Source organism: Mchenga conophoros, linkage group LG15 (assembly GCF_057382185.1).
Source record: "Mchenga conophoros isolate Kocher_MC1m ecotype Shallow Benthic linkage group LG15, M_conophoros_male_GT1.1, whole genome shotgun sequence".
NCBI lineage: Eukaryota > Metazoa > Chordata > Actinopteri > Cichliformes > Cichlidae > Mchenga > Mchenga conophoros.
Window position 1 is genome coordinate 7,001,969 of NC_140540.1, and position 25,394 is coordinate 7,027,362.

The 25,394-nt window shown below is 39.2% G+C and overlaps 1 protein-coding gene across 3 annotated transcripts; it reads right to left on the minus strand.

The window, feature by feature from the left end:
- Positions 1-1,728: 1,728 nt before the first annotated feature.
- Positions 1,729-25,154, minus strand: trdn (triadin). 3 transcript variants are annotated; one of them, XM_085246978.1, is made up of 7 exons: positions 24,791-25,154; positions 17,775-17,833; positions 15,958-16,156; positions 12,089-12,130; positions 3,494-3,541; positions 2,361-2,510; positions 1,729-1,912 (listed from the first exon to the last, which is right to left on the minus strand). In XM_085246978.1, the coding sequence occupies exons 3-7, from the start codon at positions 16,142-16,144 to the stop codon at positions 1,890-1,892; spliced, it is 450 nt and encodes a 149-aa protein (XP_085103104.1). In that variant the 5' UTR covers positions 16,145-16,156; positions 17,775-17,833; positions 24,791-25,154; the 3' UTR covers positions 1,729-1,889. The 3 variants fall into 3 exon arrangements, with proteins under 3 accessions (XP_085103104.1, XP_085103105.1, XP_085103106.1); XM_085246979.1 differs by lacking the exon at positions 17,775-17,833; XM_085246980.1 differs by lacking the exon at positions 12,089-12,130 and having other exon boundaries at positions 24,791-25,153.
- Between the last annotated feature and the right edge of the window lie 240 nt (positions 25,155-25,394).

Below are 25,394 nucleotides of genomic sequence, written 5' to 3' on the forward strand. Positions count from 1 at the left end.
CGCTATACAAATACAGGCCATTTACCATTTTTACCATAAAAAAAAGCCAAAATCATCACCCCTCTACCACCATGTCTGACAGGTAGTGTGAGCTATTTGTGCTGATGTGCTGAGTTTGGTTTTCTCAGAACTGCATTATAAGCAGACATCTCCACCTTAGTATTGTCTGTCCAAAGAACGTTGTTCCAGGAGTCATTTGGACAGTTTGTCCAGTTTTTTTCAGATTCAGTTTTGCAACACTAAGCCCTGCTGCTGTTTTCTTATTAGAGAGAAGAAACTTTCTCCTGGCAATGCTTCCACTTTATTTTTGTTTAGTTTTTTTTTTTTTTTTTTTTTTGCATTTCTCTGAACATTGCACACTCTGACCTTGGAGTGAATTTGCTAGAATGTCCACTCCTGGGAAGCCTGGCGACTGTCTTGAATATTTTACACTGTTGAATAATTTTCCTCACTCTGTAGAATGATGGACTTCAAATTATGTGGAAATGGCCGTCTATTTTTACTGGATTGATGAGCAGCACCGAGTGCTTCCTTAGGATCATCGCTGATACATTTCCTTCTTGGCATTGTGTTTACACACACCTGAACGCTGCAGGCCAGCAAACTACCAAAACCTCTGCTTTTATAGAGGTGATCAAAGTTGCTGATGAACAATTATTCCTTGGTATTGAATGATTAGCTGAGTGCACCTGATTAGCAGCATTTGACTGTTACTTACCCTTTTAAATCCTATGGAAGCACTTTGTACTTTGTTTGTTCACTTTGTAATATGTCATGTTTTGTAGTTGACCTAAGGTTGTATTTACCCATTACCCATCAAACTAAGCCAGTAACTAACTAAAGTAATCATCACAGTACTGCTTTACCCTTAAAGTGTATGACAATGTAAAATTAAACGTAAATGAAGCAGCTGGAGCTTTTTTCATGATGTTTTGGAAAAGGATGACTGAGTTGTTTTCTCCTTTATGTATCTGTCTTTAACCTGTTCTCCTCCTCTGCTTTTTAAGAGGTTCTTGGTATCCTTTTGATTAACTCCATCTTTCCTCTTCCTTTCCTTTTTTCAGAGCGCTTCTGCATTAAAAACAAAAAACACAAACATAGTCTACAGTACATACTTATGTGTTTGAGGATGAACACTTAAAAAGGTTTTCACGTGCCACTCACATAGGTCCCAAGTGGCTTGGACTGCTGAGCTTGTGCCCAGGGTGCTGATTTGACAATCTTGCCCAGGGTCAGACATTTTACTTGTTTGTTTTGCTGGCACTGGAGAAGGGCAAGGAAATCATAAGCATTGATTGGCTGAGGCGGTTGTTGCTCCAGGGGTGTTGTTCTCTAGACAACAAGCATTTGGAAAGACGTGCTCCAACTCACAAGTCCTGGTAAAAGGGCCAGACTTATGGGTGCTCGTGTCAAGGCATAAAATCAAAGGCAGAGACACTCATGAGCTGTTGTAATGCTGGACGCATGAGAGGTGACTGTCTTTTGTTAAAGAGCAATAAATTCCTTTTTTGGATGTTGCAATGGTGGAGGTGGAAGCCAGGAGTGTTTCATTTCATTACCTTACATTTTGTCATTTTATGTCTCCATGGTAACACAGGGAACATGTAATGTGATTTGATTAAAAAAAACAATCTACCTATTTTAGATCAAATAGTCCAGTAACTACAAGCAGAAGACACACAGACATGACGATCATAATGTGTAAAAAAAAAAAAAAAAGCGCAAAGGTTTCAATTTGGAATCTTTTATTCATCAAATTAAATCATCAGTTACCGCTCAACAACAGACAGAAAAAACATTACTGAGATTTAATGTGCAACACTGTAACAGCCATCTCAACCTTTCTGTCCTCTCTCCTCCAGCTCTGGTTCTTTTCCACTTCCTGTCCTTCAGAGTTCCTCTGAGTGGAAAGCTGATACGCAAGAAACAGAGTTCATAAAAACAAATTTTCAAAGTTAAATATTGCCAGATGGTGAGCGACACATACGACAAACTTTCCTTTACATGCATGAAAATAAATGGCTGACATTACCCAGCAATCAGTTTAAGACTGGGTGCATAAAGGAATGATTGTTTGCCTTTTGATTGGCCTTGAACTATAGCACATCTTTCTGCTGCCATCAGTGTGAATCAGAATGACTTTTAGTTATTTTTGAATCTACGGTAAATGTTTTAAATGCAGTTTTAAATTGCCCTCAGCGGCATGTGTGCACACTTTGTCTATTCATCATAACCCTCTTAGTCAGCTACTGCAAAAGCTAAGCCCTTGATAAAACGTTAGGCAGGATGAGCATCGCATGAATTGTTAATAACGGTCAAACAACTGAGGGTTAATTTAATGTCAGGTGATGTTTTCTTACATGTGAGGCTTTCGGTTAGATGATGAATACCTTCCTCCTCCTCATCAGGAGCTACCAGACTGGCTGCAAATGCCCACATCATTTCCAGCCACTCAGTGCTCTCCTGAGGTGAGACTCCAACAGAGCTTGATTTTATTGGACGAACTCCACCTAAAGCAAAGCAGAATAGAGATAAAGATCTAATGAATAGTATATAACTAAACAACAGAACCTTTCATTTTAATGTTTTATCTAAACTAGAACGGCAAATCAAAGTTTCGCTGGAACGTAACTTTCTCTCAGAAAGTGACCGAAACTAAGCACTTTCTAAGCATTTGTCTGCACCAAAAACCATACCACAGTCAAAGTCACTTAAAATCAGCTTTCTTCCACGTTCAGATGTTCAGTTTAAACTTCACCAGGTTGTCTACGTGCCTAAATTTGCATGGAATTACCGCTATGTGATTGGCTGATTAGATATTTGCATTAACAAACAGTTCAACAGTTATACCTAATAAAGTGGCCAGTGATTGTTTACTATCCTGTATTTATTTGGACTCTAATAGAGTATCTTTGCTTTCACAGTTCAAAAATAATCCTTAGTTATCTGATCTTGGACTTTGGAAACAAGCTGTTTTAGCTCTTCTCCCTTTAAGAGGGCTTTCTTCTGATTGGCTGTCCATCTCAAGCACTTTTGACCTCACAGTCAGAGCTGTGTGTTCGAATATCCACTCCCACTGATATCGTGTAGAGACCAGAGTTGAAAAACCAAGGTGACACAGAGGGTTTAGACCAGTGTGAAGCTCGCCTGAGCTTTTGGCTCATGGGGATTACAAATAATTAGACTGATGTCATCAACTGTAACTTTGGCCATGTTTAACATCCAAACAGTAAGATTTTATATGACAGACGCTTATATAAGACTTTACCCTATGAAGCTGTTCAAGCTCACACACTATGATGGGGTTTGTCACAGTTCTGTAAGCCTTGGTTTGTTTTCACAACCATATGCTAGTATTCTACCATAGTATACAATATGCTATATAGTATAGTATCTAGCATAGCATAGCATAGTATAGTACACTATGCGACAGGTTTATGTTTTGAATTTGGGTGTATATGTGATGTATGCTGGCTTAGAAGTCTCTGCTTGCCTCTAGTCCTCATACTTCTCTTCGCAATGGCGGCAGGGGGAGGGAGGCCTGAGGAGGGGAGACACACAAGCACGACATTAACCGAAACTGCATCGTATGAAGTACACACAGGACGCATGCTGAGAGGAAAAGGAAGAACACGCACAATAGAAAGATAATCCACAACGAGAGCTGAGAAAAACAACGATCAGCAGCCTTCGTCTCTGCGCCTGACTGCATAGTTCGTGTTTTCAGCCACATATAGCGTTAGAGTTACAGCTTTGCCGCTTTAATGCAGCAAAGATGTTAAAGAGAAAGAAAAAAAGCTGCTCCCGAACACAAATCACACTTTCCATTAAAAAAACATTTTTTTCTCCATGATGCAGCGCACATGCGGAATGAGAGCACAGCAAGAAACCACAGCGGTATTAAATTTGCAGAAATATTAAAACATTCCTGATTAATTTTTACCTGGATTTCCACCCCTGATCTCATCTGCACAAATATAAATAGTTGTGACTCACTAATCTTTCCATTACAAGCACCCTGATAGTGGATCTTTAAATCTTTAAGTCAGTAATACACAATTGTTTTTTACTAGTTACCAAAAATGTAAAAGGACCGAATTATTATATAAATGCAGGTAGGTCCTTGACTTGTATAGGACCAGAAGTCTTTTTTGAAAACTACAGATATCACTGCCGGGAGATTTGAAAAAGCGTGGAGGTTTACTGTGACTAGCATTGGCTTCATTCTACAGAGCTGGAAGCTTCGTCTATTTTTTACTCCGTCGCCTCTGTCAGTGCGCCCCAGGGCGGCTGTGGCTACAATGTAGCTTCCCATCAACAGTGTGTGAATGTGTGTGTGGATAACTGGATGTGTAAAGCGCTTTGGGGTCCTTAGGGACTAGTAAAGCGCTATATAAATACAGGCCATAACTCATTCACTGCCATTGACGTCTATAGACGTCAATTGAAAAACTTACGTTGACTGCCATTGACGTCTATAGACGTCAATTACGTTTTCAATGGGAGGGGCTAGAATACAACCTCGGGCAGCTTGTCAGTGAACATCAGACTGCTTGAAATGTATTTTTCACAAAAAGCTCGTTTTCTCCCTTTTTTTGGTCAAAACAGGCATTTTTGGTGGAACCCACCTCTCTTCTACAGCTGATTACTAAAGAACGGAAAATGGTAGAAACAAGCTTTTTTTTTGGATGGAAGAGGAGAGTCTGTTCTTCATTTTGGTAGGTTCAGCGTTTATGTGATCATAACACACAGTTTTCTGTGGCCCTTCAAAAATGAGTAAAAATGCTCAAAAACCCTGGCAGTGAATGAGTTAAGAATATACCAGAATATACCAGAACTGGCTTTAGCAGGTGACCACTTTTTAGTCAGTTGTCCAATTACTTCTGTTTTTCTGTGTATAAATGTGGTTGTAATTCCTAAATAGTTCATAAATCCCTGCAATAAATAAGGACCTAAAATAAAAAATAAAAAAGTGCACTGTGGTGGCATACAGAGGCAAAAATAGAAAGATAATGACATCGTCACAGCATGAATTTCACTGTAAATTATTTCTTATATGAATTAAAATCAGATCTGTATTTCAGGTCTGCAGCACGGTGGCACGGTGGTTAGCACTGTTGCCGCACAGCAAGAAGGTCCTGAGTTCAATTCCACCATCAGGCCGTGGTCTTTCTGTGTGGAGTTTGCATGTTTTCCCCATGTTTGCGTGGGTTCCCTCCAGGTACTCCGGCTTCCTCCAACCGTTTCCATGCAACTTGTGGGGAGAGGTTAATTGGATAATCTAAATTGCCACTAGGTGTGAATGTGAGTGCAAATGGTTGTCGGCCCCTGTGTGTTGGCCCTGCAATAGACTGGCGACCTGTCCAGGGTGTGCCCCGCCTCTCGCCCTATGACAGCTGGGATAGGCTCCAGCGCCCCTGAAAATGATAAGCGGAAGCGAATGGATGGATCTGTATTTCAAACAAATAAGCAACAAATGTTAGTGACATAAAAAATATATATTCATACTCATGTGATGAAAATATTATTATTATTATTAGACAGACTAATATATAAATGATCTATAAATATATATACTGGTCTAATACACTGTCCCTTGTTTTATTAATATCTATGTATAACTATTATATCTACACTCTGCCAAAAGTATTGCTTTTTTAAAAATGTGTCATATATATTATATAAAATTATCAATATTTAATGTACAGTAGATCCACTGTATTCTCTGCAGTCTGCAACCCAGGTATCTGCTCAGTATCAAAAATACCTGAAATATTAAACACTCTGCCTCAACCATAAACTGCTCTACAAGTGTTTTTTAAAAACTGATTTATATTTGTTCATCTTGTCAAATCGCCCCCCCAGAGTCGTCCACAAATTCACTCCACAGGCTGCTATGAACATGGCCCATGGCCCATTGTTTTGTTTTTTTTACTTTTTTTTTGCACACGCATACACACACACCTTTTTAATTTATTTATTTGCCGATGAATAAAAGATCAAAGAAACAGTGAAGGAGATGAGGTGGGTTGTGTGTATCAAAAATGGTGGGAGTCTCGCAGGTGATTTTGTCATGTTATTGTTTTAAATGCACGCCGGGTATCATAAGAACGACGACCGTGTGTTTCCAAATTGGGTCAAATTGTTCTTTAAAGCTGAAGTCAAGTTTTCTAAAGTTGTATGATCTGTCAGGAAACTGAGCCACTGTTTTTCCAGTAAGATATTTTGTTGTTTTATTTTTTGGCGATGGTAAATCTATTAAGATAAAGGTTTGGAGTTGTCAAAGAGGACAGGTCAAGTAGAAGTAAAAGCAGAAGGGGATTATGGGATGGTGGATGCATTTTTATTAAGATCAAATATAAGAATTCAATAAGAAGATTTGATGTCTCTGAATTAAAAAATAAATAAATGGAGATTTCAATCAAGCTTAACAACAACACACAATTATTAGCAATGAAACCAATGGACTTACCTCAGCTAAAAACATTTATAAAGGGCGACCTCTCCGAGAGGGCCACCAAGGTACCAAATGATACGTATTTTTCTCCAATTGTGTCATTTTAAGGATTACCTTTTTCCACGGGAAATTGGGCCCCCGGTTTCCTACAAATTGCATTTCCAGCTAAACTATTATTCCCATAATGATTGTAATGGTGCTCTGGATTACATTCAGAGGCAGTGTTTTGTTGAATGAATGAAGCATGCCGTCTATTAACGACAAATGCATTAGTTAAACACACATTCAGCTAAATGTTTCCTCGTTACGGTAATAGAAACTGTAATGTGATTTCTAGGTTGGATTACTGAACACGAGAGTGATTAGGTTGCAATCAAATGCTGCACGAGAAGCATTATGAAGACATGACGCTGGAATATTGTTTTCTGCTTCCTCCCCTCTGTGCCTTTCAACACTTTTTTTTGTCTACTTTAAAGGCTGTTTGTGTGTCACAGCTTCTTTAACTCTTTCTTAAACTGTCCAGTAATTGCTGCTGTGTCTGTTTATTGTCTTACCGAGCTGCACACGTGAGCTTTAAATGACCTGATCTCATGTGCAATCAGCTGATTAAGGTGTGACCTGTCGCTGCTCTGCCTGAATATATCTGCAAGCAGCCAGATATTAATTTTTATTTTGGTTTCTCTGGTCCTGAAACTATTACCTGTTATTAAGCTGCTAAAAGTCCTTAAAACAAACTGTAATCATATGCTGCCGCTGCAGTGCAGGTGTTTTGCATCTGCCTCTCTGAGGAACATGTTGGAATTAGCACATTCATCAATACTCTGCATTTAGATAACTGTTGGCTCTGGAGTGCTAAATGGATTGTTTGGATTTTCTCCGTGGATCTCTTTCAGTCTCTCTCTCCCAGGTAGAGGAAGCTTTCCGCCTGCTTCTCGCCCAGTGCGGAGGAGGTGCATAGGCTAATGGAGCCTCATAAAACAACTGATTAATGCACTGACATTTCTTTGATTGGCACTGCAGACACAGAGCCAGAGAGACAGGGAACAGGAGGCCAGCTTTCTCCCTTGCTAACGCTCCCTCTCCTTCTTTTGATTGCTGTCACTCTGTCACTCAGTTTCCCTTCCGCTCCACCTTTCTTTGTCTTTCTTTCTTTCTTTCTTTCTTTCTTTCTTTCTTTCTTTCTTTCTTTCTTTCTTTCTTTCTTTCTTTCTTTCTTTTCCAATCACATCTCTCTTCCACTTCGCTCCTCTTTAAATCTATTTTCTCTCACGCTCTCACTTTCATGTGCTTATCTTCTGACTCTTCTTCTCTCTTGTGCCTTTTGTTTTTGCTATGTTTTTAGTTTACTGCAGTTTAGCAGCCACATCAAAATGATAAAACACAAAGAATATAGATGAAAAATACAAATTGTGCAACAGAGATTTAAAAACGGGAACCCAAGGGGCTCTGACAAAAAACACCCAAAAAAAAAACTTCAGAAGAAAAGCGCAGAGTTCGAAGAGACAAAAACAAACAGGATAAGAGAAAAGAAATGATACAAGAGAATATTTATTTTTTCTTTCTATCCTTCCTTCCTTCATTCCTTCCTTCCTTCCTTCCTTCCTTCCTTCCTCCTACCTGGAATATTCTGAAATTCTTGGGGAGTTTTTGGCTTTGTATTCTGGTTCTTTATTCTTTATTATTTAGTCTTCTGGTTATGGAAATATATTACAATTCCTGTGATTAAGTGGATCCAATGTCCGACACCTGACCTGTAGTTTCCTCCTTGCTTTTGTTGTTGACTTCCCCCCTTTCCCTCCCCTTGGCTTAGTGTAATCCTCTTCTATGTCTGTCTGTCATTTCCTGTTTTATTTTGATAGTCTCTCGTTTTGTGTGCTTTCTGTTTAGTTTTGCTTTCTGTGTCTCATTGGTCGCTTCAGTCTTGTTCCCACCTGTTACTGTTCCCTGTCAATATTTGATCTCATTCTGCTCTTTGTCGTAATCGTCCTCAGCCTGTTTGAGTCCTTCTTCAATCTTTCCCTGCATACTTCTGTTTGTTGGATTACTAGCTCCTGGTATAAGTTAATTTTGTATTTTTTGCAAGGGTTCAGCAATTAAGCTGTTTTCATTTATACTTTTGTCTGCCAAGTCCTGCATTTTGGGTCCTTCCCTGCCTAACACACAGCTGAGACGTGACACCTTTTGCTTTTGCATTTCTCACGCATCTCTGCATTTTTCCATTCCTGCTTTTGTTATTTTTGTTTTTTACTTTCTTCTGAATTGCCTTTGTTATAGAGTATGTCCCTGAGAGTGTGGGGGTCTCTGTCTTTCTAATTCCGTATGTTATCCCATATTTTTCGTGCAGTTTTTCTAGATTGCTCTGGTGCGATACTCACATCAGCAACATCATCCTCTCCACTCCCAAAGCAGATATCAAAACAGTCAAGGTATTTCTCATAATGCCGACTCACCTGTGCAAAAGACTAAAACAAAACTTTTTCTTTCTTTCACGTCAAAACATACAGAGTGAGCGATCACTTTAACTCTGTGAGCAATGAGTAAAAACCCTTTCAGCTTTTATGACCTTTCATTTTTAAGACTTAGACACCAAATGGTTTTATACATTTATCAAAGCCAACTGACTTTGGTCAGAGTGTTGTAAATATTGTGGCCTAAAGTAGAGTTGTAAGTGTTTGGGATGTATTTGAAACTTTACACAATATCACTACTGAACCTGAGAGCAGCAAAATCCTATATGTGAAAGTATCTTCCTATTATTATTATTCTTTTGGCTGCTTCCTTTAGGGGCCTCCACAGCAGATCATCTACCTCTATCTCACCCTGTCCCTAGAGTCTTCCTCTGTCACACCAACTCTCTGCATGTCCTCCTTCGCTATGTCCATCAATCTGCTCTGAGGTCTTCTTTTTTTCCTCCTGCCTGGAAGCTCCATCTTCAACATCCTTTGTATCCTTTATATCCACAATGTCTGGGAGTACCAGGATGGACAGGATTAGAAATGAATACATCAGAGGGACAGCTCAGGTTGAGTGGTTTGGAGACAAAGTTAGAGAGGCTTGGCTGAGATTATTTGGACATGTGCAGAGGAGGGATGGTGGATATATTGGGCAAGAGATGTTGAAGATGGAGCTGCCAAGAGGAAGACTTCATTTCAGTTCCTCAACCTTTTCACTCTACCCTAACCCGCATTATCTGCAGCACTATTACCAAAGTCAGATAGACACCAAATGGTTTTATACATTTAAGTCTTAAATGCTCAAAGGGTTTTTATTCATCGCTCACAAGAGACTGAGTTTGCATATTTTTACATACAGTGCTATGAAAGATGATTTGTCCTGTTCCTGATTTATTGATTTATTTACTTCCTTTTTTTTTGTCAGACTTGTTTCATATAATCAAGTAAATTTTAATATTAGACAAGGATAAACTGAGTAAATCTAAAATGCAGTTTTTAATTTCAGGGGGAAAAAGTTTTCCAAGGTTTTTCAAAAGTAATTGCCCCCTAAACCTAATAACTAGTTGTGCCACCCTTGGCAGCAAGAACTGCAATTAAGCGTTTGCAATAACTGGCTATAAGTCTTTCACATCGCTGTGGATGAATCTGGCCCACCATTCTTTCCAGAATTGTTTAATTTGAGCCAGACTGGAAGGTTTGGGGACAAGGTATTTATGTCTGCAGCTCGATCAGATTTGAACCCAGACTTTGACCAGGCCACTCCACAACCTTCATTTTGTTTTTTTTGAGCCATTCAGAGGAGGACTTGCTGCTGTGTTTCGGATCATTGTCCTGAGTGTGCATGAACTCCGGAGCAGGAACTTGTGGCCGGATATTTCCATCAGGAGTTTGGTTGAGAGTAGAATTCATGTTTCCATCAATATGGCAAATCATCCAGGTACCGTAGAAGCAAAGCCACCAGACCATCACGCTACAACCACCATGTTTGACCGCTGCTGTAATATTTTATAGCAGTTGTATTGGGACTCAAACCTTCCAAATTGTTGCTTGATGCGTTGCTTTTTGAGATATTTTAGCCTCACTTTGTCAGAAAGCTTCTATTTAAATGAAATTTAGCTTTCCAATAAGTGCAGTTAATCACAGTTAATTCATGATTTAGCAACATGGACAATTACTTTTTCACACAGGGCTACGTGTAGGTTTGGATTTTTCCTCCCTTGATTATAAACACTTTAATTTGCAAACTGCATGTTGTCTTTACTTGTGTTATCTTTGTCTAATATTTAAATTTGTTTGATGATCTGAAATGCAAAAAACAAAAAACTCTACAACTGTATTTCTTCTTTGATAACCCTTAAAATGTAGCTGTTTCATTTACACACGCTGTTCTTTGCTGAAACGTTGTGATGGAAGAAATGCCTTGTGTTAAATTGAGCCCAGCATTTTGTCATTTTTCACCTTGGAAATGTTTGCTTCAAAAACTGAAAGGATGAAAGGGAAAAACTATCATGTACATCCTACATTGAGCGTCTAGAGAATCCCTGTGTACTACGGTTCTCCGGTCTAGCCCCTCGGCAAAAGGTTTCCTTGACTTATATAAAGATGGGTAACTTTCATAAACAAGTAAACTCTCATTGAAGGACTCTGTTATTGTTCTACGTTAAAATGATCCTGAATTATGACATTAGCAGTCATGGAATCATGCACCACATTAATCATCACTCAGAAAGTCCAGACAAGCATGCAGTACACATGCTGGTCTTTATGCACAACACTAGGAAAGAACGAGGACACGCTGATGGGTAACAAACTAAAGAAAAATAAAAGCTGTGCAAATGATTGGAGAAACTGAAAGCGAACACTGGGTCACTTAATGCTTTAATTAAAACAGTGGACTTCAGTCAGCACTTCTCAAACCATTTGGGAGGTTCAAGGCCAGGGACAGTGCTCTCCACAATTGCCAAATGAAAACACCAAATGATGAAATGGATTTTGGAGGAGCAGCGTTTTAGTAAAGTGCAGGAATGATGTCAAGGAGCACTGAGTCTATTCTGGACGCTTGTGACAGCCAAATACCTTTCTGTCCTTCATTTCCTTTAATTTGCCACCCATCCGTGGGCCTTGATAAATGCAGACTCTTTGCGCTTGGTGACAGAACAGAACAAGACTGAATTCCAGTGAATCTAAAGTAAATGAACAAAGGCTTGACATCAGGGCAAATCGACACTGTGTGCCTTAAGCTTAAAGAGCGAGTAAAATAACCGTTTGTTCTCCAAACAGACTGACTGTCTGGAGTCTTTAGGTGCTTTAGTCTTTAAGACTTGTTTCAAATACATTTTAAGAGGCATGTAAGGGCAATCATCCCAATCTGACCACTGGGATCAGTGGATTCATTAATGTGGGTGAAAATGTACATCGTTTTAGATGGAGGTTCATTTGTTCTGCAAGTGAGATTTGGGAAATCCAGAATGTAAAAAGCTATTATAGCTTATTAGCCTCTTAAAAAATTGAGATTTAGTGTCGATTTACCCGTTAAAGGTGAAAGTCAAAGCCTCCGAACTAAAGAAAAACATGCTGAGCAAAAATCACATCTATCCAGATTTGACTCTGAACAACTGCAGTCAACACTCTGAAAGCAAGCGGAGCAGTCAAACAGTGTTTTTGCTGTTGGTTTTACCAGGAGGTAAACACACGGGGTCGTCACAGTATGAGGTGTAGTCTTTGGATGGGATGGCAGGTGATTGACAGCATGAGCATGGAGGGGAATTGGAGGGGCGGGGTGGAGTGGAGTGGGGTAAAGAAAGGGGAAAAGTGAGGAGAGGAGTTAGAGATGAGTGTGTTGGATGTGTGAGGCAGGCCTATCCTTACACTGTAGGATAGTGAGGGTGATGTGTAGTAGCAACCGGTGGGAGAGTAGAATAGATAGAAGGGTCACTATGTCGCTGTTGTACACGGAAAGAAAGGGAAGCTCAGTTGCAGTTTGATATTTAACTTTCAGTTATACTTGGCTTATTTAAGTTTGCCGAGTGTTAGTTATTATTCTTTTATGGCTTCAAAAAACTTAAAAAAAGAGCAAAAGAATGTACCAGTAGGTATAAAAAGAAAAAATAAAGAAAACCAAATCAATTCTTTTTATTTATTTAGGGGACGTTTACTCTACCTACAGCCTTTTTTCGCATTTTTCTTCCACAGCCAGGTGCTTCATTGCACTTCATTAATTTATCATCAGCAAGTGTTTTCACTTTGATAAAAGCAGAAGTTTTGACAGTTTGCCGGTCTGGAGCATTCAAGTGTGTTAATACATTGCCAAGGAGGAAAGACAACAGCAGGGATCTTACAGAGGCAGTTGTTGCCCATCAGTTGGTAAAGGGTTATAAGGCCATTTCCAAACAATTTGAAATTCAGTATTCTGCGGTGCAAAAGAGGCTTCACAAGTGGAAAACATTCAAGACAGCTGCCACCCTTCCCAGGAGGGGACATTTCAGCAAATTAACCCCAAAGGTCTGATCGTGTTCAGAGAAACGGCAACAAACCAAAGAGCTACATCTCAGACTTTACAGGCCTCAGTTAGCATGCTAAATATTGAAGTTCGTAGCACTACAATTAGAAAAAGACTGAAAAAGTATGGCTTATTTTGAAAGACTTCCAGGAGAAAACCTCTTCTCTTTAAGAAGAACATAGCAGCATGGCTCAGGTTTACAAAGTTGTTTCTGAACAAACCACAAAAGATCTGGAAAAATGTTCTTTGGACACACAAGACCAAGGCAGAGATGTTTGGCCCAAACCAAACACCTCATCAGTAAAAATTTGGGTTTGTTTTTTTAGTCACAGGACCTGGGCACCTTACGTTCACTGCATGGACCATGGGTCCTCTGTATACCAAAGTATTCCGGAGTGGATGTGGAGACATCAGTCAGACGGATAGAGCTTAGCTGAGACTGGGTCAAACAACAGGGCAATGATCCCAAACACAGCACAAAGGCTGATAAAAGAAAAGAATCAAGGTGTTGCAATGGCCCAGTCAAAATCCAGACCCCAACCTGACTGAAATGCTTCGATGGGATCTTAAGAGACTTGTGCATAAAGAAATGCTATAATCATTAATTAATTGAAGCAATGCTGCAAAAAAGGAGCATGAACTAAAACTCCTCCACAACAATGTGAGATGCTGATGAAGTTTTTTAGAAAAAATTTACCTCAAGGGATTCGAGCTAAAGATGGTTCTACAAGTTATTTAATCACGAGATGTAGTGGTTAACGCATTTGTTTGGCAATGAACGGTCACTGGTTTGAGACACAAATCCCCCTCAGGGCTTTGTCACAAAGAACATCCAGTGTAAAATTCTGCCAAATCAAACATGTGGCGGTACCTCCAGCGACAACCCCACAGGACTGCGTACAGTTTGTGTTGCATGTGTCGAATGCCCAGCTGGGACAAATATGAGCAGACTGTTCACATGACCGGGTAGATGAACTAAAGCATAAGACCAAGATGAATGAGATATTAAAAATGTATAGGGTGAAACTGCAACCCAGCTCCCTTCCACACAATTAAAAGACAATAGTTTCATTATTGAAACTAACACTGTTTCAGAAGAAGCAGACACAAAGTGTACTGGATACAATGATGCTATCAGTGGAAAATAAACACATTCATTTAGACTAAAGGTGTGACTGAAACAGTGTTCATTTCAAGATAAATATCAAACCTGTTATGGATTAAATGCTAATTACAAGTTTACACTGACAATGTTAACATGCATACCAGTGGATTCACCCTAACTGAGTTCTGAGTATTTAATCAACTTGGACAGTAGGAAATACACTTTTACAGACTCCTGCCTGAGAACTGGATGAGAAGATTGTGAAGCTCAACTAAGAATTCAGCTGGTCGATAATTTCTGCTGATACCGGCCAGCTAAAGATACTGGCATCCATGTATGTGAGATACGCTAATATTACAAATTTTTTGTTTATTTTTATTATTTCATTATGACAATGTGCATTAATATGTGCATGAAAACATTTTTAAAACATCAGCCTTAATAATCTGAAATGAGGGCAAACCCTAAAATACAATCTGGGTCAGACTCTAAAGTCTTATCCTGACATTTATATCCAATAATTAAGAAGCGACATCTTTAGCTTAGCTTAAAGACAGCTCTACTTGCCAGTAATTACTTAAAATAACACTTTAACGTGTTAAACTTTGATGTGCTAAAACAGAAGCGTAAAACGAGAATTTGTTGTCTTGTGCTGAGGTTATTTTTGACACAACCAGTTGCCAAGCAATCAGCTGCTGCTGCTGCAGGAAGTTGCTGATCTGAGTCAAGAAAATTCACCAAATAATCCTCTCTGAAAATGGCAGTTTCTCAGTTAGACAATTTGTTTCTTTTTCCAGGAATAAACACTAAAGATATAACGTAGGAAACAGTGAATTTTAGAAATGAGTTTAAAGTGCGGCTGGAATTTGTTTTTGCCTTTTTGAGAATGAATTCAAAGTGAAAGCAGTGTAATGTTCAGCTCTGCACCGCCGTGTCTCCGTGCTATATTATTGTGATTTACTGGACGTTTCCCCTAATATATAAATTAACAGCTTTCTACAGATTTGCAAGCCTTAAGCAGAACTGAAAATGCTTAAGCAGAGATCTTCACTGTTGCATTCACTTCAATCAGCAGTGTGGTTGTGATCTCAGGGAAATTCATTTCCTGTTATCTCATGACAATGAAGCAATTAAAGCCGGATCAAAGCTAACAAATGTGATTACTCGAGACAATTAAGTCATGAAATGGAGATAAAGGGATTAAAAAAATATATGAGAAAACAAAGCTGCTCCCCGTTTGTGTAATGTGGCAACAGCCGCTGCACAGGATTCCACTGATGTCCACATTAAGCAGGTTATTAAATGAATCATTTTACTTTGTACGGCTCAATGCTGTAATCAACCCCTGTGACTCCATTATTAGTATGCATGTTAACACCAGAACGCACCCTTTCGATCCATTCTACGGCCGTATGAGTGATATTTAGGAGGAAATGAGGAGCTACTGCCCTGATAAATAAGCTAAGAAAAAGGTAGACTAATTAATGTTAAAGTTTAACTGAGTATGTGAACAGGAGAAAATGCATTCGCTAAACCAGTATGTGTCAAGAAGATGGGAAACACACCTCGCGTTACTCTGAACAGAACTGGCATTAAAGCAAAACACACACATGTCGAGGCACATGTGGTGAAAGCAACAAGGAGATGGTGTGTGTCCCATAGTTTGACTCGGTGAAAATGATGTCCACTTTTGAAGTTTGCTTCAAAAATGTCTGAAGTCTTGTTGGAAAATGCTCGGATGAAATATGGAAGTGTGAAATGTGGAAAATGGGTGATTGATGAGTGGAAGGAAAGCGTCATTAGGCATTATAAAACATTACAAACACATCATGATAACAGTTAATAATAAAATATAATAATAAACAGTTAAATAATAAAATTATGAGAATAAAATGCTGAATTAAGTTCGGGATTTTTAAGAAGAAAAGTAAACAGCCGTTACCTGCCAGAGTTTTATAATCGAGCAGATCAAACAAAACGATAGCCACTGCTGACCACGTGATGATAAGGGCCACGACCATCAGCCAGGCCATTGGTGAGGTGAACGTTAATATGACATCATCCAGAAATGTCCTCTGATTGGGCCGAGATGGAGAGGCCACCTCCCTGATGCTGGTCTGACTGCTCATTGGTGAAGATAGCTGGGAGCAGAGGGAAAGAGGAGAAGGAAGGAGATGGAAACTTGAGTTTGAAGGGGGTCTGGGCATTGAAATACTTGCAAGAATGTTTAAAAAATTTAAAGCATCACTGCAAAACCCATTCAGTGTAAAGTTACTGAATCCCCGACTGATTACTGAACAATATTGGCCTGTGCATTGGCAAATTTGCACACAATATAATATAATTTTATATAAAAATGCATTCTCAAAGTCGTATCATTGTAATAGTGCTGAACTAACACACTTTATATTTTGATTCAATTCTTTATTTAATTTATTTAATGTATTTTTTAATGTCTGTTATTTATTTATATAAATTTAATGTAAGCTTTGTCTGTTAATTCGTGAAGAGTACTTACACAGACTTTCATTGCTCAGTGTAACCATTGTGTTTTGCAGTGTACATGACAATCATTTGTTATTTATTAGCAAATTACAATATATGTGTGAGTCCTAGCTAGGCTTTCTGGATTGTAAGAAGGCATTACAATAGTGAGAAATCTAGTGATTCATTCCAGCATGGCATGAATAACATGTCAAATAATCTCAATTTCAATTTCATGTTTTTTTATTTATTTATTTTAAGAATACCGTAAGTGGAGCATAATTTCAGTGAGACATATGCTGATGAGTTATGTTTTTTGGGGCACTACAGTATAAAACGCGATTAGTTTCCAGAACTTGAACAAATTATGCAAACTCGCTGCCTTTGAATAACTAAGTACAGCTCGTTTAAGGTGACTAAGTTAGGGCAACTCATTCATTTTGAGTACAAGCACCACAAAGCAAAAAGTATTTAAGTGTATTATATTCAAGAGAAGATAAACAGTTCTTCAGCCATTCTCTCCAAACTCTGGCTAAAAGTAAATGTAAATAGCACTATTGTGCTACTATTTAATATAGATGTGCAACAAATTGCTTCTTTTAAGTGTAAAGTGACCATGACAAGCTCGAAACATGAGTTCAAATGCACTGCAACTTAAGGAAACACAGGAAAATAGAAAAATGCTGAGAAAGCCTACAAAACTCAACAGAAGTGTTTTTGGGGGAAGCAATAACGTGACGGACCAGCTGCAGAATGATAGAAATGGAAACATTAGAATGATGACACACCTAAACAAAGTGAAGGATTCATCGGTGTTGTGAGGGAGAAAAAGATGTGGATAATGTTTGTTGTTTTAATCACACGACGCATATAATACTGTAGATACATGTTTGCTATTAGCCGTTTACTGTTAGCTTGTCACTTCTGCAGCTGCTCTGTAACATTATTGTCTCCACAAAAACACTTCTGCTGTATTTTGTAGGGTGTTTTTATTGTTTTTTTGTGAAGCATTTTTTTTCTATTCCAGTTGTGTTCTATTCATATTTTATATATTTATTTTATCTTTTATTATCTGCTTGTGTTTTCTTAAGTTGCAGTGTGTTTGACCTCTCAGGGCCACCGTAGAATGCATTGAAATAACAATCAAAAATATGGCTGAAGAAGAGGGAGTTTTGTTAAATAATAATATAATAAGATGTACATATAAGTGTATCCATAAATATTAAGTGATGACAAAACCGTTTCCTAGTTAACGCTCAGTTCTAACTTACTTACCGACTGTAGTTTACCAAAAACGTTTCTTCTGTGACTTCAGCGAAGTTAGGGTAGTTTTCCTAAGAGGCGTCCAAGGTTTTAAAGCAACGTTTAACAGAAACAAATAATCTGATATTAAATGACAATTAGCATTAAAACAGATGTTTCAAGCATTTTAAAAACCACACAAACCTCTGGAGCGTTGGAGGGCTAAATGTTTTGTGGTCCTAAACTGACAGTGAATGCTGGTTACAGGAGTTGCTAAGTGTGTTATGTGACATTGTGCAGATATGTTACCACCACAAATTCACTGCACCCGCACTGTCAATTTGTGCTCAATATAACAGAGTAACTGGCACGTCTGTGGCATTGATGTTAGCAGCTCAATGCGCAGCAGGTGTTTATTTATGCAGCATTTTGTTTTTCTACGTCAGGATGAACACAAGCTGCATGAGGAGGAGAGGGGCAGAGCGACAGAAAGACGAGGAAGAGAGAGACAAACAGAAGAGATAAGACGATTACATCCCCGCTCCAAAATCGGCGCTTCAAGACAAATTACTTCTCTAAACAAAGTTTTCATCACTGTATGGCAGCGGGGGCCGCGCTCCAGTAACATGATTACATGCCCGTGTTAGGTTGTTTGTGTTCATTATGTGGCGCTTGGGATGATTCTTTTTTTCTCTCCCCTCTTTCTGCGCCTGCCTCTCACACGGCGTATCTGCTAATATGAAAGGAGAGATTTGAAGAAACTGCTCTGTATCCTTCTCTTTAATTAGACTCTGAAGGATGCAGATCCATGTGAGTGCTGCGTGCTTTGTGCAGGTCTGGTTTAAGCATTCATTATGAAAGTCTCATTAAGAGAATCAGCTGCTGTTTCTCACCTTTGATGCCAATTAATTTAAACTCAGTATAGAGTGGTGACAATGTTTTTGCTGTCCTCTTATTACATAATGAATGTACCACAAGGCAAAATGCATACCCATGTTATTTCTCCACTTTCTTCTTCTGATGAGTTAAACCCAGTCACGTGGGTATCTGGGCTACATTGTACTCTATAAAGTAGCAGCTATTATTTCTTGATATTTTGCAAAGAAAATGGGAAACAGGTGCTCTGATGTATTGAAGCATGTGTAGACATTTGTGGAAATACTGTATATAAGGCAAACTGGACAAATCTAATGGGCTTGAAAGTCAAGATTTAGTATTACCACATTTGTCCTTCTCCAGGCTTCTTTAAGGAGATTCAAAGCTGTTCTTTGGATGTTGGCTTCCTTTTGTTCTGTTCTCTGTCAAGATCATCCCAAACTGCTTCACAAATTTTGAGGTTTGGGCTCCGAGGTGGCCAATCCATGACCGATAGTGTTATATTGTGTGTTCTTTTATCCACTTTTACTGCATTGACAGCGTGTTTCGGATCATTGTCATCCTAAGAAAGTGAAGCCATTTCCAACTCGACAGTTTCTAAAGGGTATTGTATGATGGATTGAAATCCAGCAACAAACTCCCCAACACCACTGGCTCTAATGCAGCTCAAAACCATCGCAGAGTCTTCATCCTATTTTCCATGCTATAGGCGGTTGTGATCTCACTGTTGGACCTCCCTCCTGACCTGGCGATTTGAACCAAATATTTCAACTTTGGATGAATCGGTCTGTTGATTTTCAGTCCAGTTCTTCTGTAATTTAGCATACCTCTGCCTTTTCTCCCTATTTCCCTTCCTTAAGAATGGTTTTTTGACAGCCATCCCTCCACTGAGCCATTTCTGATGGCTTTGACAAACAGAAGGTGGATCAACTGAAGGTCCAGATGCATCTCTCAGCTCTTGTTTAAGACCTGAGACTTGAAGATACTGTTCATCAGCTGTTTGTAGGCCTGCCTTCTTTTGTGCTTCACTTGACCAGTTTCCTTAATTTTTTTAAGCGCATAGTGCACGCCATGCGATAGGCTGCAAATAACAAAGTTCTTAAAGATCCAATTTAAAATTGGCTCTTTGCTCAGTTGTCTGTTCTATGGCAGGCAGAACACTGATTCATCTGTTGAGTTAGGTCCTTTTTTTTTTTTTTTTTTGCTTGAATGATTCACAGGTCAGTGTTAAGTGGACACACACCATGCTGCAATATATCAAGTCTCAACTAACAGCTCTTTGAGAATCACCTTGCTTGTACAAAAATAATATGTCACGGCTGTGCTATCTTTTACATTTTTCACACATTCAATTCTTTCTTTTTTTCAGCATGGGGTTCACAAAGTAAAATGTTAAGATTCTGTAGCTGGTCTCGGGCTGACCTTTCTTTTGCAGCGTTCAGTTAACAAGTTGCAAAATCAATTTAACATAATTCTACCCACTCACAACCTAATGCACATTTTTGTGTTCGTCTGATTCGAGAAAGCTGAGCATTGATCTGGTGAACAACAGCTGCCGTCTGTGTTATTTCAGAAGCTGAGCTGAGAGCGCGTGCGCGTGATGTAAAGGCCGACCATTGATCAAGCGAAGCCTTGGCAACAGTTAGTCGGGCCAACATATTGATTTGAAACAGCTAAAACAGCAACAATGTTACAATGACAGAAGGACTGGAGAGCAGTCAAAATCTCCTGCAGCAGGTAGAGGGGAAAACCTGCACAGTGCAAAGATCCACTTCACTGTTCTGCTACTAAATGTATTAATTAAGTTTATTTCCTCTGTGTTTGAAAGTTTCTGTCAAACTGTGTGTCACAGTCTGCAACCTTTTCCCTTTTAATTTTCCTCACTTGCTTTGGTTTATTTCCTGAATTAGACTTAAATGGGACCTGCTTGCTCATTTTTAAATTCAATAACATTATTCTTGGACTCAACTAGAACAGCTTTGTATGACCCTGATATTTAGATTCATATGCATTAGTTTAAAATGAGTATTCACCACTGCAGCAGTGCATAGAGTCGTGGTATATAGTCTTTGAATTATAAGGTTTCATATACAGTATGAGGACTTCGTTAAAAAACTAGGTGATCCTTAGTCAGGTCTTAAAATGATGTAAATAAAACCACAGATGAACAGCAGCACATGACATATTCCACTGTGTCATTATTTACTGAACCAACACTAAACCTCACTGCAGGAGCAGTGAGTGAAAAGCCAAGTACACCCTGACTGCTTCCATAGGAATTAAGTAACAGTCACTAATAAATGCACTTGATTAATTGTCCATCAGCAAGTGTGAGCACCTCTATAAAAGCAGATGTTTTGGTAGTTTGATGGTCTGGAGCAGGGGTGCCCAATCCCGGTCCTCGAGAGCTACCGTCCTGCAGCTTTTAGATGTATCCTTGTTCCCACACACCCGAATCAAATGAATGGCTTGTTATCAGGCCTTTGCCAAACATGATGGCATGCTGAAGAGGTAATCAAACCATTTGATTCAGCTGTGTTGGAGTAGGGATGCATCTAAAAGCTGCAGGATAGTAGCTCTTGAGGACTGGGATTGGGCAGCCCTGGTCTGGAGCATTCAGGTGTGTGTTAACATGAGGCAAGGGAGAAGAGACAACAGCACTGGTCGTAAAGAATTAATTGTTGCGGCCGATCAATGTGGGAAGGGTTATAAAACAATTTTCAGGCAATTTGATCTCCATCGTTTTACTGTAAGAGAGATCATTCACAAGTCAAAGACAGTTTCTCATCTTCAATGAAGTGGACAAAAAGCTGAAAAGCTACATTTCAGACTCTACGAGGGTCAGTTATTCCCAGGAGAACATGTTTTGGAACATGGCAGCATGGCTTAGGTTTGTGAAGCTACATCCTAAGAAACCACTTCTGAACTTCTGTAACAATCTGTCTTTTGACAGATGACACTAAAGCGGACATGTTTGACTAAAATGTACATCGCTGAACATTGATGAACACCAAACAGAGCGTTCCAGCACAAACACGCCACACCAACTGTCCAGCATGGTGGTGGAAAGGTGATATTTTGGGTTGGTTTTCCAGCCAAAGGACCTGGTCACTTTGCAGTTATTGAGATGACCATGAACTCCTCTATATACCAAATTATTCTAGATTCAAATACGAGACCATCCACAGGATGGACAAAGCTTGGCCCACACCCGGGTCACTGAGCAGAACATACGGTGGCCCTGAGAGGCCAAACGGACTGCAACTTAAGGGGAATGGATTTTGAACATGGAGCTGCCAGGCAAAAATGGGAAAAAAGGAAGACCACGGAGAAGATTCATGAATGTGGAGAACATACAGAAGGCTGGTGTAGCAGAGGAGGATGCTAGGGATAGGGTGAGGTGGAGGAAGATGGTCAGCTGTGGCAGCTAAAGAAAGAAGATGAAAATAGCTGAGGCGACTGCACAGTTCTGCCAGCATGTATAATACATCTTGGTTACCATACCCAATTAATACAGCAGACATGAATAATAATTTACACCAACTGGGAAAAGCATTCAGAAGATAAAGAAACTGCTTTCACAACAACAAACTGTTTTTGAACATTTCTGATCTGAGAAATGCACCAAAGAGAAAGAAATGTAATGCACTCTGCGTGTATATATCCGCCTTCAAATACAGACGACCCAGCCCACCTGCTGTTACCCTCGAGCTCTGAGCTTGATCTGCACTCACACACACAATGGCCGACTGGTGCTGCCTCCTCCTCCACGACAAAGGAATGAGCAGAATTAGAACAATGTGGGTGCCGACAACTAACTGGCAAATGAAAGGGCAAATGAAAGACAACAACAGCTTGGTCAAAACTCTGAGTCACCGAATGCTGTAAGGAGGAGTCAGCACAGTACTGCTTACAAAGTAAACTTGCTAGTAATGTTTCCAGTTTTGAGCTGCTTTTATTTCACCGTCAAATGACGGTTTATCTCATCAGGAAAGCCCAGATGTTCATGAGTGTGAATGCAGGGTTTTTTGGGGGTTTTTTTTTGCATTATTGTCCTCGTTACTTTGATATACAGCACCAAATACAACCCAAACCACTGATAAATGCTTGTTATCAGGATGATAAGTTCCTAAAATTATCATGGATTTACTGCATGGAGGTGAAAATATATTTGCACATGTGGTTCAGTTTCTGGGCACGATAAATGAAGAGTTATTTATATGTGAGTCTTTTCTCTTTATTCTATTTTACAAGTTATTTGATGGCACAGAGGAACAGGAAAAAGAGTAAAGCGTGAGAAAGAAGAAAGGCAATTGTTTCAACATCAGAGCGAGTGTTTTCAAATGCAGTTGTTCCCCACCTGGGGTTCAGGACCCCCTATGTATACGAAGACATGTTAGAGAGACCCCAAGATGCTTTGAAAGAAAGAAAGGGGAATATATCTTTTTCCTTTCTTTTGGAAATTTCGATTCTTTGAACTCTGCAGGCTTTAATAAATAACACACGTAGCTCTATTTTAAGGGGGTCACAAGTGAAAAGGGTTGGTAGGCACAGGTTTAATGGGGGCATAAAGGATGAATTATGGTCCTAACAACAGTGCTGAGCAAAAAGTTGCTTTTTCACTAGATTTTGTGCTGACAGTGGTTGTGGTTTTCTATCTTTGCCAACTGTTAATTTCAAAGCATAGTACATTTAGGACACTTTATAGTTTTTAGACATGTTGGTTTTGGAATTACAAATTACAGGTAAGTGCTCAATATCATTACATCCATGCAGAAAGAGAGCAACTGGTCATCATATAGAATTAAGTCATGAAGGAGAAATTTAATGTAATTTTACTTGCAGTCTTGAGCAGTAGGTCTCAAGGCTTTCAGAAGGTCTTTCAAAGTTTTTCTGTTTTTTCATGCTTTTTCACTCTAGTCCTTGTACCAGACCGTTTTCACAAAGTTTCTTATGTTTGTTGAGCCACTTAACACTGACAATGAATCATTCAAGGATCAAAAAACACCTCAGTAAAAGGATGAAGCAGTGTTGTGTCGACCTATAACAGACAACTTAGCAAAGGACCAATTTTAATGTGTCTCTTTAGGCACTTTGTTAGTAGCAGCCTGTTAGAAAAATGCATAGTTTGTTTGCATTTTTTCATTGAAACTACAGAAAATGACAAAGATAGCACAGTCTGCCAGATATATGAGAGTATTTTTGTACCAACAAGGGGACTCCTAAAGAGCTATTACCTGAAAACTTGCTATACTTCTGCATGGTGTGCAGTTTGTCCTTAATAGATTTGAGGAAACTGGACAAGTGGAGGACAAGAAAAACTATCACGAGTAAAATCTGTCTACAACAGAGAAACAGTCGTGCCCTTAAGAAATAGGAAAATATCCAGCAAAACCCCAAAACAGGACCTGAGAGATTAATCTGGGGCTTCAGTTGATCCATCTACTGTTCACTGAATCCTGACCAGAAATGGTTTCAATGGAAGGGAGACTATCAAGAAACAATTCTTAAGGAAGTGAAATAGGGAGGAAAGGCTGAGGGACACGAAATTACATAAGATTTAGAGTGAAAATCAGTGGTAACAGGTCCCAAGGAGTGGTGAACCCAGTCATCAGTAAAACATGATGGAGGCTCTGTTATGATTTGTGGCTGAAATTTGTTTGGTGAAGGTGAAGAATCCATGACTGATAGTGTTCATTGTTTGTTTTTCTATCCAGCTGTGGCACGATCACCAACACCAATGAATAGCATCTAAATGGGAGTCTTATAGTCTACACCTCATGTGTGCACATACTTCCCATTTTCCAGCCGCACATATTTCCCATTTTCCTATAATTCAAAATTAAAAGGAATGAGGGTTGTCTCAAGACTTTTGTACAGCCACTAATGTCTAATCACAATGTCAAAAACACATTTTTAAACTGACCCTCAGTTTAAAAGACCATTTGTGGTCCCTTCAAAACCTCAAGAGGAAACAGTGACATAAGAGATATGGCCCAGATGGTTCTCCATGTTATTAATAGCGCCATCTCACTGGCTGTTAGTTACCTAATATCTATTTTAAATGACAATTAAAAAAAAGAGTAACTGGGTGGATTGCAAACACTCACATTTCTGTTTTGAATTTATTACTTTTATAAGTTTTAAAAGAGTGAAATGGATTTTTAAAGTACCTTAGTCTTTGAAGTTGCTGGATGTTCACTGATAATCTTCAGTCCTTCAAGGGCTCTGGGAATGCTGTGTTACCATAGAAACAAGTATGTAACTCCTTGTCAAGTCCTGTTTTTAACCCGAGTCGATTATGAGAAAAACACATTAAATTGTCTTAAGCCAGATCACAGCGGGTCTAAAAATACACAAAAACTTTCCCACAAGTGGCGTGAAACTGGGATAAAATCCAAGAAACTAAGTTTTGTGTCCCAAAAAGTTACCAGGGCGAGGTTTCTGAGATTTCAGTGCTGGAGAGAGTGGGACAGAAAGGGAGAGACTGATAGAAAGAAGCAGGGAGACGGAGTTTGACCCACTGAGAGTCACCCAGCCCCTCTGAGGGTCCAAAATAGACAGATAGGGAAGGGAGAGAGAGAGGGAGCAAGGAATGTAGAAAGGGTGTAAAAGGAACAAAAGATTTAAAGAACAAGGAAAAAGGCAGGAAGAGAATACAGTGAAGAGATGAAGGTCTAAAAGTCTCCTACTCACATATCCCAGAAACACAGAGCTTATTAATCACCAGCGAACAGCTGATATTTCATCAGTGTTTCCTCTGAGAGGCCCATTTCC